Raw genomic sequence first — 17,114 nt, 5'->3', positions numbered from 1 at the left:
ATGAATGCAGCAGCAACAAAAAAACAGAAAAGGAGAACATGCGACACCAGTACGAGCATCAATACACTGGTTACCTGTAACGTGGAGGATTGATTTTTAAAACTCTAAGGTGTTAAATGGTTCAGCACCTTCTCTGACTGCTGAGTACGTTGCAAACCGTCCCTTGACCAAAAATGGCTGAGTATGTTCCAAAATGACTCAGGAAAAGTTCAGTGAAGCAGCTCTCTGCTGTTATGCACCAACATGATAAAACTCCCAACACATATCTGACAACTTCTGATGATAATAATCAGACCAATTTAATTCAACCTCACTTTTATATTTCTCACACTTGCTTTATATTTTTTATATCTAAAAATATTTCTATCACTAGCAACAAACTATCCCACTTTTATCTTTTTTGTGATTTTACAGTTGATGTTATTGTTTTCGTTGTCTCCTGTTTTTAATGATTTATTTCTTTTGTAAAGCAAGTTGAGCAGCATTTTAAGTTATAAAAGGTGCCATATAAATAAAATATATGAATATTATTATTGTCATTAAATGGAGTCATTACAACCTTTCCATGTCTTACCCAATTTGCTGGACAGCTTGAAAAGTTTAACCTCACTGCTCACAAGCAGTAACCTCTGAAAAAAAGTCCTCTAAACTGAACCCACGACAAGTTCTGCGTTCAAACACAAAAGCACACTTACCCATAGTGCTTTGCTGAGTTAACGCATCTTCGTGTTTGAAGGAATGGTTGGAGAACTGCGAGCCGTGGTGTGTAGGAGTGTGACCGTAATTACCGGCTCCGTCGAATGCAACCGCGCTGTAGCCTGCAACGCAGAAGCAAAAAGCAGTAAATACACAGAGTCAGGGCGAATGTGTAGGTAGAGAACTCCATTAGGGAGCACACTGTACCTTAGATCATCAGATACAACCACACAATGCCGGGGTTCCATTTCCCGTAAGCTGATACCACTGAATACTACCATTAAAGAGTTCAAGAGGTATTTTTGTCTATAATCTTGTGTTATACCTGAAACTGTTTTTAAATAATGGCAACTAAATCTGATTCTCTGCTTATGAGAACAAATATTTAACAGTTAAATAATAGAGATTTTGATCAGATAAAAGAGTCATAATAAAGTCTGGTGCTTTGCAACAGATATGAAGGAATTAATGACAATTTGGACCTCAAAAAATGAGTTATAAGTATTGTGTTATGGAGTAAATCCTCATTGATGATTTCACACATGAACAAATGAAGAACTGTTTCCATAACGGTTTTGCCTTCAAATAAAGATCCGATTTACCTGACAGGTTTCATACTTTTCCATTTTGATTTTAATGATAAAAAGTGAAATAATGGTGGATAACTTATTTTTGCAATGAAAACATGAAATGTTTGTATTCTTTGCTGCTGCTGGAGCCACTTCTGAGTAACTTTTATACGCACGTATACATTCAGGGTTGTTTTCTGCTTTGAAAGAGTAAAAGCAAAGTGACAGAGATGATACAGCAGGACTGAGAGGAGTATGTCGCTCATTTGGTTTTACTAAACAACATGAGAGGGCTAGTGGATATGTCACCGAACAACACACACACACACACACACACACACACACACACACACACACACACACACACACACACACACACACACACACACACACTCACACACACACACACACACACACACACACACACACACACACACACACACACACACACACACACGCACACACACACGCACACACACACACACACACACACACACACTGTTTTTCAGAAGAGACTATATCTATGTCTGACATCCCAGAGCAGGCCTGACTCATGGCTTAGACTGACCTAAAGGGCACAACAGACTCCCATAAATCACCCACATGATGGACACACACACACACACACACACACACACACATGTAAACACACACTAACACTCTCACATACATGCTCCATTAATTAAAATGCAACACTTTCACCCACTTTTCTCAGTGGATCATTGGGTGAGAGGAGAGAGGGAGGGAGAAGAGGAAAAAAACTCATTAAACATCTCCATTTATCTTCCACTCACCCCTGTCTGACTCCTCTGTGTGTGTGTGTGTGTGTGTGTGTGTGTGTGTGCATTGAGGTGACAAGCGAGGAGGTCAATTTGTATCCAACTGGAAAACCCAAAGTTTAGAAAATGACTCTGAAAAGACTTTTAAAGAGATTTAAATTTTTGGAAATTCACACATTTATTTGATTTTCATTCTGACACATTATTCCTGTTCATATCAGAAAAAAACTAAATGATTATGGTTTTTAGGTCTATTTCCGGCATTATCTTGAAACACGAGCAGCAGGTTTCCATACCAAAACAGCTGGAAGGATGCAGGCCTATAAAAGCAAAAATAAACTTGTATCCAAGTTCTTTTTTTCCTCTTTTAAATGACAAAAAAAACCTCCACAGGCCTCTCTAAATGTGAGCGAGTGAATGTTCTCGATGTATGAAGCAGAATAAAAGCTCTGCTCCGATATAAAGATGAAACCCCGGGTGCGGGGCGAGTACAATGATAGTCTCTGTGACCCTGCTCTGCTATCAGCTCGGCTGTGTGACCCGAGTCCTGCTGTGAGTTTGTTTGCCTGTGCTCGTCCAGCCACAGCAGGGAGCAGATAAAACAGGTTAGAGGTCAGCGCAGCTCTTTGATTATAATGTTTTTCCTAAATTATCTGCTTGATAAGCTTGTTATTACTAATTAATCTGTTGGGAAACCACTAAAAGATTCATTATCTCGAATGAAAGTGAGCAGGGATTATGTGAACCCAGCGGGTTAGGATTTCAACATGAAGTATGTATCATGTGTTGTATGAATGCATGACTCTCCTTCCACATGTTTCCCTTCACTCTGTACCACACATTCCTTAGCAAAGTCAAAAAATACTTTTCAAACACTAATAATGTATTAAGTAAAGCAAAGAATAATTGTATTAAACTTAATTCTCTCAACTTCATTCAACAGAAAAAAAATAGTAATATTTTTCCTACAAGAGCGTCATTTTCACTCCAACACAAAACGTGTCTGTCTTAAACAATTCCATCTGTTCAATAGGAGATTTTAATCAGCACAGTATTTTAGAAAATATGGACCAAGAGTTTTTCTATACTATATATACTAACTGTATATTAAATCAGGGGTGCCTCAACACGCTATTTGTCCTTTTAACAGAAGAAATGCAGATCATTTTCTGGGTCATCACACATCACCTCAGTCATTTTATCAAAAGTTTATTTCCAGAGTTTTTATCAGTCATGTAAAAATAATTAAGGAAGAGAATCAGTGAAACTTTAGGATCCAATAACGTTGCTGTTAGAAGCCCTTAACCCTGTTGTTCAGTGTTCTGCAGCTTCAACACGGGCAATACTCAATACATAAATAATAAATTATAAAACTATCTGACTTGCTGGGATTCACTTTTTTCTCCTCCGTCATTGAAAATTATTTTCAATTATTAATTTCAATTTCAATTTCAATTCATGACGTCCCGTGCGTGGAGATATAAGGACCTACATGTGCGAAATAGCATTAAATATTTCAAATCCATATTAACAATACATTTAAAAAACCCAACCAAATAAGCTTTATGAACATAAAATATATAATTACAAATGAAAAAGAATGAAAGCAGATCGTGAACGCAGTATTTTAATTGAGCAGTTGTGAAGCTCATGAAGCATCACGCTGCCTCTGAATCAAAGGGACTTTAACCCCAGAACAAGTTCATGAATATGACTTATTGCATTTGTTTGGGGTGGTTTTTTTCTCTTAACTCTGATCTGTTTTTTTTTTTTAATGTGCCGCTGACACAAACAGTTTCACACGACAAGCACGGAGGTACTAAACTAAACTATACTAAACTAAAGGGATATCTCTGTAAGCGATGCTTCTAAGAACCCATCAAGAACTAAGCCTGATCACATCAGTGGGTTTAATATTTATCCCCTTGTTTATCACGTACTCAGTGACGCAGTGCGGATGAAGAGATACTACAGAGGAAGAGGGGGAAGAATGAACTGATAGATATCACTGTAAAACTCCCTCAGTTGATTACTTACATTTAGACAAATATTTTTTTGTATTCCAAGCTTTATACAATCCACGAATGATGCACAATCTCATGACATATGAGCTAATTGTCAAACATTTCTATAATAGAAATGTGAACACAAAACAGGTTCAAACCTCTCGTTTCATTTTGTTGACATGTTAGAGTCAAAGGTTTTTACAGAGGGGATTTAGGATACATCTTTGAACTACTTCATAAATCAGAAAATACTGGCAACAGACTTACAAAATCTATTTTCATCATGTTTTACTAAGGAAATGTTGTATAAATCAGGCTATGAATGATATATGAACAAATCCATCCATCTTCAACCTCTTGTCCCTATCGGGGTTGTGGGGGGCTGGAGCCGATCCCAGCTGACATTGGGCGTGAGGCGGGGTCCACCCTGGACAGGACGCCACTTCTATCACAGGACACATAGAGACAGACATCCATTCACACTCACATTCACACCTACGGGCAATTAAGAGTCATTAATTAACCTAACACCTGCATGTCTTTGGACTGTGGGGGGAAGAACCTGGAGAAAACCCACGCAGACACGGGGAGAACATGCAAACTCCACACAGAAGGGCCCCAGATGGGATTCGAACCTGGCAGTGCTAAAAAGTTAGCTAATATATAGATGAAACTTCCCCTGTTGACTGACATTAAGACAATTATTTTCTGTTTTGAAAGTTTTCTGAAATTGTATGTTTAAATATGAAAATAAGGCATTTTCTTTCCACCAGTCTGAAAGAAGACATGTTATGGAAGGAAAATAGACCCAAAATCTCAACATTGACAAAATTTAGATTTTGACTGGGGTGTCTCCCACTAAAATGAACGAAGGCCACGGAGGCAACACATTTGTTAAATAATGTTTTATATAGTTATAGGTGTAATACTGACAAATCTACATGTGACTGACATGCTTCACGCTGCAGATGGAGGTTAAATAAATTGAAGCCGTGACTCGTCCTGCTTCTAAATTTCAGTTAACGTGCCTGTTAAGGAAAAGGGATCTTTGTCATTAACAGAGAGGGTGACGCTTTCAGAAAAGGAAGCAATCAAAGGGGAAAAAAACTGCAGATGAAACTTCTGACATACTTCATCCATGTCCTTCAAAGCTTCTGGGAACAAAACTCTTAAATGGATGCTGACACTGACTCACTGTGTCACACACACACTGGTCATCCTCCAGCCTTACCTGTCTGGTTGCGGGCTGCCTGCTGTGTGTCCATGCAGTTAGTCAGGTACGGTGGGTTGCTGAACATCCTGCTGGGGGCCTGGTGGTGGTGCGGGGCAGTCACAGATGGCGGTTGACTCGGGGGTGGTGGTGGAGGTGGGGGTGCCCCGAATGCCCCGTACCTGCAAGCCCCGGTCCCGGTAAACTGCCCAGAGAAGTGGACGGTGAAGGCGCTGAGGCCGCAGTGAGGGTCCGTCTCGTGGTGGTGGGGGTCTCCGGTGGTCCCCCAGCTGGGCTCCTGCTTGATGAAGGAGTGCGGCCCCAGGGAGGTGTGGGGAGCGGCCAGGGAGGAGTAAGGGGATGCAGCGGTGTGGAAGTCCAGGACAGGAGCCCACTGAGGGGCCGTGCTGACGGGCAGGGCCGGGCAGCCGGGGCTGGGGCCCGCGGGGAGCGGGGGCAGCAGGGAGTTCAGGTCACGTACGTCTGAACCCATTGTGGTCCAGGGGACAAAACTAGGACAAAGGTAGGCTATTTTTAAATTGGATCTACCTCTCTGTGCTTTTCTACCTGCTCGCCTCCCTGCCTGTGTGTCTGGCTGACAAACCCAAATCAGCCAGCACCCCCTAAATCCTTGAGAGTCTATAGAAAGTCTTTATCCTACTGAGAGAAGTGGTTCAAGTCTTCTCTGGTTCGCTTCAGCTGTTCACGACACCACGCGACTGATCTGGAGACTCCTTAAGTCCAGCAGGAGCTCATGGCGGCACAGAAAAGCCACAGCAGTTCACTTTTCTCAGCAGCACGAGGAGAAACACCTGATCAGCTGTGATCTTCACCGTTTCTTTCCGCAGCAGCAGCAACAGCAGCAGAAAGAGAGGGTTTGGCTCTGAGAGATGGAGTCCATTCAAGGAGGAGAGAGGCTCTGCTCACAGCTTTCTCAGTGAATGGACAAAGAGGAGTGGAGGAGTGAGGAGGAGTAGCCCTCTTTTCCCTCCATGCTCTCAGCCCGTGTGTGTGTGTGTGTGTGTGTGTGTGTGTGAAGAGGGTAGGAGGTGGAGTCAGGAGGTGATGAGGGACAGGAGCCCCCTGACTTCATTCATTATACTGTATGCATGTGCTGTATCCATACACACACACACACACACACACACACAAACATACGCACGTGCACACATATTTGCAGAAAAAAAAAAATCCAAATTCAGTGATACAACAAAAATAGAAATTCTTTTTAATTCCTATATTTTGCATAATATAGAGAAAACAAATCCTCATGAGATGTTCCTCCTCCCGTGAAACACTCCGTTGTTTTATAAGGTTAGAGAACATAAATCTGAGGCTGATGTGGATTTTGTTTTGGTTTTTTTAGTTATCCCGGGGTCAAATACTCATAAGCTTATTTTTTTTTAATCAAGAACTATCAAATAAGAAAATGTAAGACATTTGTAATCGAAAAAACCCGCAGATCCCGAGCCCATCCTTTAACCGCTCTAACTGCACCTGCACTCAAACAGAGGTGAGAAACGAGGCCCGGCGTCGCGCAGGAATACTGTCGCACAGAAGTCTGATGGAATTAGTCTCCTTCTGAAAATGACTGCATTTCCTTAAGGTTCCTTTCATTTGTAGCGTGTTTCAGATGACATAATTATATTCTTCATTATTTGTGACGGCGGGAACCAAAGGGAGAACGGCCTCATTTAAATAGATGGCAGATTCATTGCCGGTCGCACATGAGCGGCCCGCGCGACCATAAATCTTGCGGATTTAGGCTTCAAGGCCCACGGTTCTATTCGTTTATTCATTTTTTATTCTTTTTAATTTTATTTTGACATGTTTTAATTTGAAGCCAATAGTACAGGTAGTGTAGGTGTCTTTCTAAAAGGCCGGGGAAGCTACGGTGGCCTGGAAACGCGTTAAAAACTCGGATCTATTTTAAAATAGACGATGAAGCGGAAATCATTTGATGTCAAGGAAATAAATAAATAGAGCCAATATATTTATTTATTTATTGCAGTACAAATAAAAAAATAAACAAGAACAGTAGACATTCATTCATGTAGACTTGTTACTAATTTAACACGTTAAAGTCTATTATTATAAACTAAACGTAACATACATTATTATTATTATCATTATTATTATTATCATTATTATTAGGCTGACAGCTCCGATCCTTTCCGACACGGCCGTTTCCCCCCTAAATTCTGTGTTCTCTCTGTAATCTGTTGTGTGTGTGTGTGTGTGTTAAAATGAGAATAACGGCTCATTTAATGCAAATATCATAGACTAATATCATAGTGTTGAGCCTCAGTTCACCATTAAAATAACAGCCACCGAATAGAGGGGAAAAAAATGAATGAATGAATGAATGACTGTGCAGCTGTCGGTGTTCTAAAAAATAACTTCGATAAAATAATGTATTGTCTAAATATGAAGCCGAACTAAGTTGCACCAAGACGGATAAAAAGTCACCTTCCATTGACTTGCCTGCATAAACTCGTTTTCAAACAGATGCGGTCATTTTTAAATAGCCTTATTAATATGACTGAGCTTTATTTAAGTATGTCCTTACTTTGAATACATCAGTCATATATCGTTTAATAATATATTAATAATATAATATAATAATATAATATCGTTTTGCTTCTGTATTTATTGAATTGTATTCTTCTTCTCTGCTCCTTTCCATTCATGTAAATGTTTAAATGTAAGTAATTGTAATTGTAATTGTGGATTGCATTTAACATTGTGTGTAAAATGTGATGAATAGGCATTTTCATGAAAGGAACAAATAAATACAAATACAAAACCCTCATTCATTAAAGAGAGCCTTACACATATCTGTGTGTAGCAGCTTCATGTGATACAGCAGGCTGCCCAGACCTGTTTGTGACCCTGCTGCCATCATTTAACATGTGCTGCAGACACAGAGGGGGAGAACAAGAGAGAGGAGGACAACTAGGATGAACAATCTTCACGCTGCAACAGAAAAGCACATGAACAAAATACATTCCTTCCTACACTGAAAACCAAAATCAGAGCGCCTTTGTTTTTTTTTGTTTTTTACGTCCAAAAGTATCTAAAAATTAGTTTCTTAAAATTGCAGATTCATGCTGTGGGTGCCATCAGGTATTTTTCAGGTTCAAGTGTCATGCAAGTTTAATGAGTCAGCAGATTCGTCATTAAACAAGAATGATTTATTGTTATATTATTATTTTAATAGCAACCTGCTCAGGGACATCAGATGAAAAGCAGCCCTTTGTCTTAAACTAGTTCCTTCAAATATTGAATGGTCTAAATAATACAAATGATATTGATAAATAAATAATATAAATGTATCGTCCCTGATAAATAATGTCCAGGTAGGCGAGAAGCAGAGCAGCAGTCTGCCTGATGGACTGATGTGGGGGGTGTAGGCTACATTCACAAATGTTTGGAGTGTAACTGACAGGCCTGATGAACTACATTTGTTTCTCAATTAAAGTTACGGTGACACTGTGAGAAGACGCAGCTCCTCAGATAGAAAAACAATGACCTAATGTTTCTGATGAGGGACATTTTGAAGCAGAGGTTTTAATTGCCCTTTTTGTCTCTTGGTACAGTCAAGGATCCAAATGTGGGCAGAGGACCAGTGGATACGCCTGAAGATACGCCTGTCAATCAAGGAGACCAATCCTCAAACCCTGACTGAAAACCTGTTTTCTTCCCTTCCCGATAAACAAGCTTTTAAAAAATAAAAAAATAAAAATAACCAGAGAAAACATCAAAAGTGAAATTACCTTTGAGGCGCGAAACTTTTTATGGAAAAATGGACCAACTTTAAATCTGGTACAAAAGGAGATTTTGGTGTTCTAGCCCATTGACTTCACTGAAAGTGCACTTCCATGCATCTATTTTAATGAAAAGAATCACATTATCCTTTTCTGACCTTTTACCTCCTCTAAGTTCTTATCTCTATCTTCCTCTCCTCTCTACATGTGTATGTGTGTGTGTGTGTGTGTGAGCAATGCCATTTCTTCTGATCTAAGACTGTGGGCCTATTTAAGCTTATCTCTCTCTCAGATTGATGCTCCTGGTTGTGCCAGCTGTCTTGTGGCCATGGTAACCAACAAACACATACACACTGACACACATAACAGCGGACACCATTCTCAGTAACTTTCACTTAACCGCCCTCTACAGAACCTCCTTGTCATCTGGTGAAACCGATCAAACTTGGAAAACAACCACAATACAAAAGAAAGTGGACTGAGGTGGAAACACAGTCTACAGTATGAAGCCAGTGGGACAGATGTTTCAGTGTCAAACGGCTGGACACATTTTGCGTTATTAACTCAAACTTTCTTATAAAACTTGCACATGATGTCTTGATTTTGGGACACGTTTGTATTTTCCTGAGCTTGTGTGCTTCACATTCAAGACAAACGGATGTTCAACGGGCCAAAGACGCTGGCAAACTGCCACTGGTAGACACACACCCACACACACACACACACACACCCACACACACACACACACACACACACACTGACTGATGCATTAACGCATCGCAGTTAAAGTTGGTTTTCCCCCTCTTAACGGAAGTGTCCACTCAGCGCTTTTCTTCCCATCATGCTCTTGCCCTGGAACCAATTACAGCACTGACATGTCTCAATTTGTTTTACACACTGGCTCTGCGTCAGAGGAAGCAGGGCAGGTACAGTTAGATGGCAGCAGTGTGTGATGTGACACTGGTATTGTTTTCACCTTGTGAGACTGTGTGTGTGTGTACCAGCTGTACTCATTCACTGTTTGTACATATACCTATGAGTAATACACTGTCATTTGGATTTAATCCACATATATACTGAATTACATCCAGAGCAAAGAAAGAGAGTAGTAAGAGCGCCAATATCCACATATGAGGAGGGTCAGGGTTGGTGGATGGTTCCCAAATCACAGGACTTTCACTCATGGAGGGATTACTGAACGGGCTGACAGGGCACAGGCCCAGGGGTCCAAAGGGTCAGCTGCCGGGACACACAAATGTTGCTAAGATAAAACAACACAAAACAACCACAAAGAGATGCTAAATGACTGAAAGTAGACCCAAAACCAACATAAAAACACACATAAACGAACAAATCAACTACGGGTGACCCATAATTACTACAAGGAGAAAAAAAACTAAAAACAGACGTTAAAGCAAGCACAAAGAGACAAATCAACCCCATGGAAAAGTAAAACCACTGAAGTAGACACAACACGAGTACAAAGAAAACTAAAACTTAACCCTAACCCTAACAACAACAAGGAGATGCAAAATTACCACAAAGGGGCACAAAATAAGAAAGTCAACTGACTTTTGATGTCTTGTTATATGTAGACAGAGTGGCCTCTTAAGCGCTGCGTTCAGACCGGACGCAATGGCATCGCAAGAAACACCAGTTCTGCATCACTTGATCATATCTGGACCAGGAATCTAAATGCTTCTAAAGCCCAGTTCAGAGCAAAGATTCCCAACAAGACCAGTTGAAACTTGCAACTACGTTCTGACACCTGCCAGTTCACACCAGTGACACAAGGGGAGACGATGTATCATCTCTATAGCAACGTCTCTCTGTACTCCTGTTCTAACCTCCGACTTTTCAGGCTTGTTTTCGTAGCTGTATATAATTTGTAGCATCATAAAATATAAATGAGGACAGAGATAGTGAGATACCTGCTACAGCTGCATTTCTAGTTGATGAAACAGCGAAAATACTGTTTTATTTCCCTGATTCACTGCTTTGTTCTCAGAATATACCTTTAGTAACCGCGGGTCTCGTCGTAGCTCAGACCAGATATACTCTTCACTCCTCCGTGGCGAGCCAGTTGGCCAGTTTAGTGATCCCCTGTATGTTATCATGAAAAACTACGGTGATGCTTAGCGTCTCTTTTACCACAATCTCAACACTGACTGGCTGTCATGACACAGCATCACGCGGATTGCCGGAAATGGTCAATATTTTCAACTTACACTCTGAGATGATGGGCCGCGTGGATTGTGTCTGTGTATTGCATTGTGTCTCATAATCTGTCAATGCCTTCACCCAGGGGACCAGTACTAAGCCGAACCACAACCTATTTTCTAATCTTAATCAAGTCGTCTAACAGTTACCTTTTGTGGTTTAAACTAAACCGTCATGGTCACATACTTACCGTTATTTCACAGCGTTAAAAAGAACGTCATCTTTCGTAAGATATCATACAAAGTGTTGATGTTGGTGTGTGTGCATACGCAAGTAAGTGTGAGTTCGGGTGTATCTAGCAGAGATAGATGGTGACTTCACCATCTGGAAATCTAGTCGGTCTCTCTGCGCAAAGAACTGATGACCCATGATTCAACTCTTCAACTCCGCAAGGAACAGAGAGAGAGAGAGAGAGAGGGTGAGGGAGAGGGGGGGCAGGAGGAGCGTGGTGTTAAAAGTGCTTGTCATGAAGAGAAGAATCAGTGGGTCTGACTACTTTGTTCAGCCATCAACAAGGGTCCTGGTAATAAGAGTTCATGTGCACATGTGCATAAACACTCACACACACGCACACAGTCTGCTTGCTGTTTTGCTCGCGTACATAACTTATGCTGTTTCCTTCAGAGCCAGACAGTGGCTGACATGTAGGGAATAAAATAGATGTTGTTTTAATGAAGTGTGAGCGTGTATGACTGACAGACTATTCTGTCTGCACAATATACGGTATAAAACATGCCAATAGATGTAAAATGTGCACATGCAGTAGGTAAACGCAATCATACCTCACATCATATTCAACCGGAAACGTTAACATTTGCGACTTTTGCTCCCTCAGTTGCACAGGAAGTGACATGTTTAAAGTTTGTATCAAATTATCATTTGACTCTGCAGTTCTCTTTATCTCTACAAAGACCTTTAGCACCTTGAAGCTCATTGTTTTGGTTTTCCGGTGTGTGACTATAGGGTTGGACAAAAGAGAGTTATTATGTTGTGTTCAAACTGGTTGTGCATATTGGCGTTGAGTCGCGTTGCTCGTACAAGTTTGATCGCTTGAACTGAAATATTTTGAATGTTCGTGTGACCCCATTCGTATCACGCGCTGCAAGTTCGTGTCCATTCGTGCCTTTTCATTGACTTTGTATGTAATCGTACAGCGGCAGACGTCGCTCGCTTGGGTATGTGCCTTCTTCATGTAACTAGAGAGGCACTCGAGCGCTTAGCAAGTAAATGCCAGGCGCTCTGTGCTTGGTCACCACAGAAACGTTTTACTGTAGTCCTGATACAGACTAAATTAGCAGCATCGTAACTTTATGGCCGAGCTTACTTTAAAACGTTACCTGATAAATCCAGTCTTGCCCTGATGTTCTGCACTCCATTTAACATCCTAATAACTATGAAGTAAACATTTCAGGGAACTCACAAACATCAGTCTCTCATCCACTGACTGCACTGTGCATCGCAAAAGAAAAAGTTGAACACAATTCTACACTGACAGCGGTGGACGTGTGCATATGAGACGTGATTCGGGCGGTAACAGCGACGCAACGAACGATGATAGCGTCCATCGCCTCATCCCGTGTGTGGCTTGAAGTTGAAAAATTTTAACTTTTCAAGGGACATCACGTGGCGCTGTGCCGCGACATCCAATCAGCTTTGAGATTGCGGTAAGCGTCATAAAAGTTGCCCGTGAGACATTCAGGGACTCACCAAAGCTGCTATTCTTTCAGTCCTTGGGGGAAACAAGTCTGTTCCTGTGGATATAATATAATGGACATAACTATGAACTGTGGATGGCATTTAGGCATCAAGTAGAAGAAGAAAGACGCCAGTGAAAAGTGAAGCGTATCCCGGTCTGATCTACCGAAGGCCGGGCAGCACCCCTACAGCTACAGGGTTTAAATCACTGACAGCCTGATCTCACTGCAACACAGCGGCTCTTTTAACGGCCACACACTTCATCTGAGAGCTCATTTGTGTTCTTTTGGAAGCATTCAGACCTCTGGTTAGCACTAGAATAACTTCCATTTAGCAGAACAGCAGAGTAGGCTGAGTAGGGGTTAGCTTCAGTTAGCTAGCCACCTCGGCTGCTACCTGCAATTGAAGTGATGATCAGAAATGTGAAAAATGTGAGCGAGTGATGGGATACTCACGTTCCGGGCGATTTAATTGCCTCCATCAATTTTGGTGTGAATGCACTGTTAAAAGGTCATCAAATGTCAGTTTGCTGTTCCTCTGCCCCAAAGTGGCCAATAAATAAAATCCATTAATGCAACCCTGTCATGGGTTAGCCTAGCTTAGCATAAAGACTATAAACAGCGGGAAACAGCTAGCATGGCTGTATCAAAAGTTCAAATATATTACCAACACCTTTAAACTGTTTTTGTTAAAACAAAAATAAAAGTTAGTTCAACCAAATCCAAAACTTAAGATGCTACTGTACTGTTCTTGTGCAGTTTACAATCCAAGGGCAAAGGCTGCTCTATCCCATATAAAACACACCGTGTGTCCTCAGTGTAGCAAATAATGTCCTCACAATCTCCTATCAGCTTCAGTGGAGTTGACTGTTGAACACAAACTGACTGTTGTGTTTGTGTCTTTTGTGCTGTGTTTTGCTGATAAACGTATACTGATCCATCATGATAAGCCCTGTGATCTCTGATAGGACTCTGAGAAATAAGCCAGCAGCACCAAGACGGACTGCCATGAAGACATGTTGAAGTCAATCTACTGCTCCTCTTATTTTCTCCTCAGGAACACATAAACATACATGCAAAGAAAGACGATCACACACCCTTCACTCTCCATATTAACATGGCTGCCTTCCGTCCCAGAGGAGCACTTAGGCGTCTGACCAGCCCACCAATCTGGTCTAAAGATTGATGGCCCCTACGGCCAATGGAACACATTCCTGCTGAATGAACAACAAATTATCTTCAAATGAAAACTCCACTACCTTACCCCCAGTGCTTTCTCTAGAAACACAGAGGTCCCAGTGACCTGGAAAATATTTTGTTTTTCCATACGCAGCAGACTCATGTTAGGGTCTTTAAACTAAACTAAAGACTGTCACCATGCTCTCTTGTCTCTCTCTCTATAATTACACACATACAGACAGAAAGAAATATTTCTTGAACATAAGCTGTTTTAAAATCCTATACAAGTCGCATTATTATTATTTTAAATGAACATATAATGATTAACTTTAATATTACTTGACATACTGGAAATTATTTTGCAGACATATTTAAATATTCTAAGGAGGATGGTAGATGAGCGATTCTACATACAGCTGGCAAGCAATATGGCAACAAAGAGAATACCTTTTCTATAATATTTTATTGCAACCAAACTTCCATTTTTTTGTCAATCATGCCAATAAAACACACTGATTTTTTATTTTTAGTTTAATGCTTGAGAGAGGCAAAAGGAGACACTGTAAGTAATAGACAGCAGTTCCCCTTGTTCCGTCTTGTGCTTTGTTTTCCAAATTCTTCCTTGTGCTGTGTTATTGGCCTTGGCCATGCTGCGCAGCAGACCTTGAGCTGAACAATGGAGACAAACTGCACATCTCACAAAGACACACCCAAAAGTCAACAAACCCCTATTGTACCATTACAAAATGAGCATTTTTCAGAAGATATAGCAACAGAAAATAGAGCGGGTTATGAAACCAAAAGAGAGCAACAGATGAGAAAACACGGGTGTTTTTTAATTTTTTTATTCTCAGAGGAAAGAAAAGAAAAACCTCTAAACGGGCGTCAAGAAGAAGAAACTGAATCTGCAATCATTTTAGGAGATGGTTGGACACTTTGCATGTTAAAGTGTGCTCAGTTCAGCTGGAACACTCCCCGGGTTTCACAGATAAGATGCACAGAGAGTGAGGATGAGGAGGAGGACACACACAGAAAATGCAAATTATGTTTCATGACCATTTCAAGTGCCGGGGGCAAAACTGGAATTTAATGTTCATTAAAAGAAGAAGAAAAAGCTACTCCCTGTAAACATATTGAGTTAGAATCCAAAGTGGGTATGAACCTTTTTACAGCTTTCAGACATTTCTTCTCACTGACAATGATAATTAATGGTTGGGAGTGAACTACGCACAGCTGCTATGACCTTCAACCTCTGAATAATGTTTTCTTTGGTCAATGTTGGTCTCAGATTCACTACCCGCAGAGGACAGAGACACAGGTGGTGAACTGGATTCCACTGCAGCCTCTATCTCTCTGAGTAAGTCTGAGTTAACACCAGCCACCTTGCGAATTATGTAAAAGGGAGCATTTGGGGTTTGGTTTGGTATGGTTTGGTTTGGCAGATATGGAATTACATAGAGAGAGAGAGAGAGAGACTGAGAGAGTGGTACTACCAGCTCTAGTGTCAGTTATTAATACACACTGGTATTCAGACAACCTTGAATCAACTAAAAACACTCACAACACTAATATACAAAGGAGAAATATTTACAGTTTACACATAACTCTCTCCTGCTGGAAGTGAGTCGAAGGAATCATTCATACCTAATTAATTAATGAATTAATACCTACCTTTTCCAAGTTATATGAATTAATATTACACTAGAAGTGATAACATAAACAATGCAAAAAACAATGCAAGAAACAAAACGTGACTAGAGACCATGTTGCAATTGAATAACCAGCCTTGATGCCAAATCGCGTAAAATTGGGGGTCTTTCTACACCCCTACTTTTGCTTTTTCTAATCTTAACCCAGTGTTTTTGTTGCCTAAACCTAAGGAGTTCATAGGAGTTAATACAACGGTCACATGTTATGGTCATGTTATCACTATGGTCACGGGTTTCATACTGCCACTGTACAGCGTTAAATAAAACAGTCTTTCTTATATGTTGTTTTTGGTGTCATTGGCATTCACCCTTTTCTATTGTTTGGATATAATTATCACTCACTCACTCATCTTCAACTGCTTATTCGGGGTCGGGTCGCAGGGGCAGCAGCTATTCCTTCTTTTATTTCTCTCCCTAACAGCGGAGAAGCAGGACGCCGTACAGTGTGACAGGGATCTGCAGCACGGTCTGCAGCCTCCCATCGCCTCGGCTCCCACCCAGGACACTTGAATGTCCCACTGATGGAAATAGTCTGACACGTTTTTTGTCGTTTACCTGTACTCTGCACATGGATGTTACATAAACACGTACACAACGTGAGCCAGCGAGAGCAGATCAGAGCACACTTTAGTGTTTTTAGCCCTTTACACAGATACACAATGGTGGAACGTTATTAAGATAACTCTGGAGGGTGGTTTTAATCTTTTGTGTTTTTAAGAAAAACGCTGTCTCCGTCTAAACGAAAGGCACATCTGAAGAAATATTTTGTCGTTTTCATCCAAGAACGTTGTCGTGCAAACAGGGCCGGAGTAGTATTCACCATTCACGTCTGAGCCGGCTTTGGTTGCATGCAAGTAAACACTCTGTGTGGAGAGCAAGAGAGTTGGAACACATTGGCTGTCATGAAATCACAGAACCCATCGGGTCTGATTTCAATTTAGCTTTTTGTTATTATTTATCTGCATTCATATGCAGATACCTATTTATAGAGACATCATCTCTCAACTCCAACTCCATTCTTGCTCTAGTTGCTAATTTGATCTGAAAAGCCCGAAATATTAGCATTTGCCCCCAGAGGCTAAATTGTCGTCAGCCCTGAGGGGTTCCCAGATTGTATTGCAAGTAACATAACTTGTCACGTGTCTGTAAACTATGCTTTAACATCTTTTATTCCCCCATCAGTTTGCAGATATCTTGTTTTCTGATAAAAATGGATCAATACCCTTCCACAAAAGACAACAATAACTTGTTGTTAATATACATGAGAGAAATGTCCTCTGTTCTT

The 17,114-nt window shown here is 40.8% G+C and overlaps 1 protein-coding gene across 2 annotated transcripts in view; it reads right to left on the bottom strand.

Annotated features, from left to right (window-relative positions):
- Nucleotides 1–5,753, bottom strand: part of wt1a (WT1 transcription factor a) — a gene marked incomplete at both ends in the record, with an annotated part of 24,019 nt that extends 18,266 nt beyond the window's left edge. For both annotated transcript variants that reach the window (XM_083916214.1, XM_083916215.1), the window contains 2 exons: nt 696–818; nt 5,282–5,753. In XM_083916214.1, coding sequence (XP_083772340.1) covers nt 696–818; nt 5,282–5,753 — 595 coding nt within the window. The remainder of the gene's footprint in view (nt 1–695; nt 819–5,281) is intronic.
- Between the last annotated feature and the right edge of the window lie 11,361 nt (nt 5,754–17,114).

This window comes from Echiichthys vipera (assembly GCF_963691815.1).
Source record: "Echiichthys vipera genome assembly, chromosome: 7".
Classification (NCBI taxonomy): domain Eukaryota; kingdom Metazoa; phylum Chordata; class Actinopteri; order Perciformes; family Trachinidae; genus Echiichthys; species Echiichthys vipera.
This window is presented reverse-complemented; position numbering and strand designations above follow the sequence as displayed.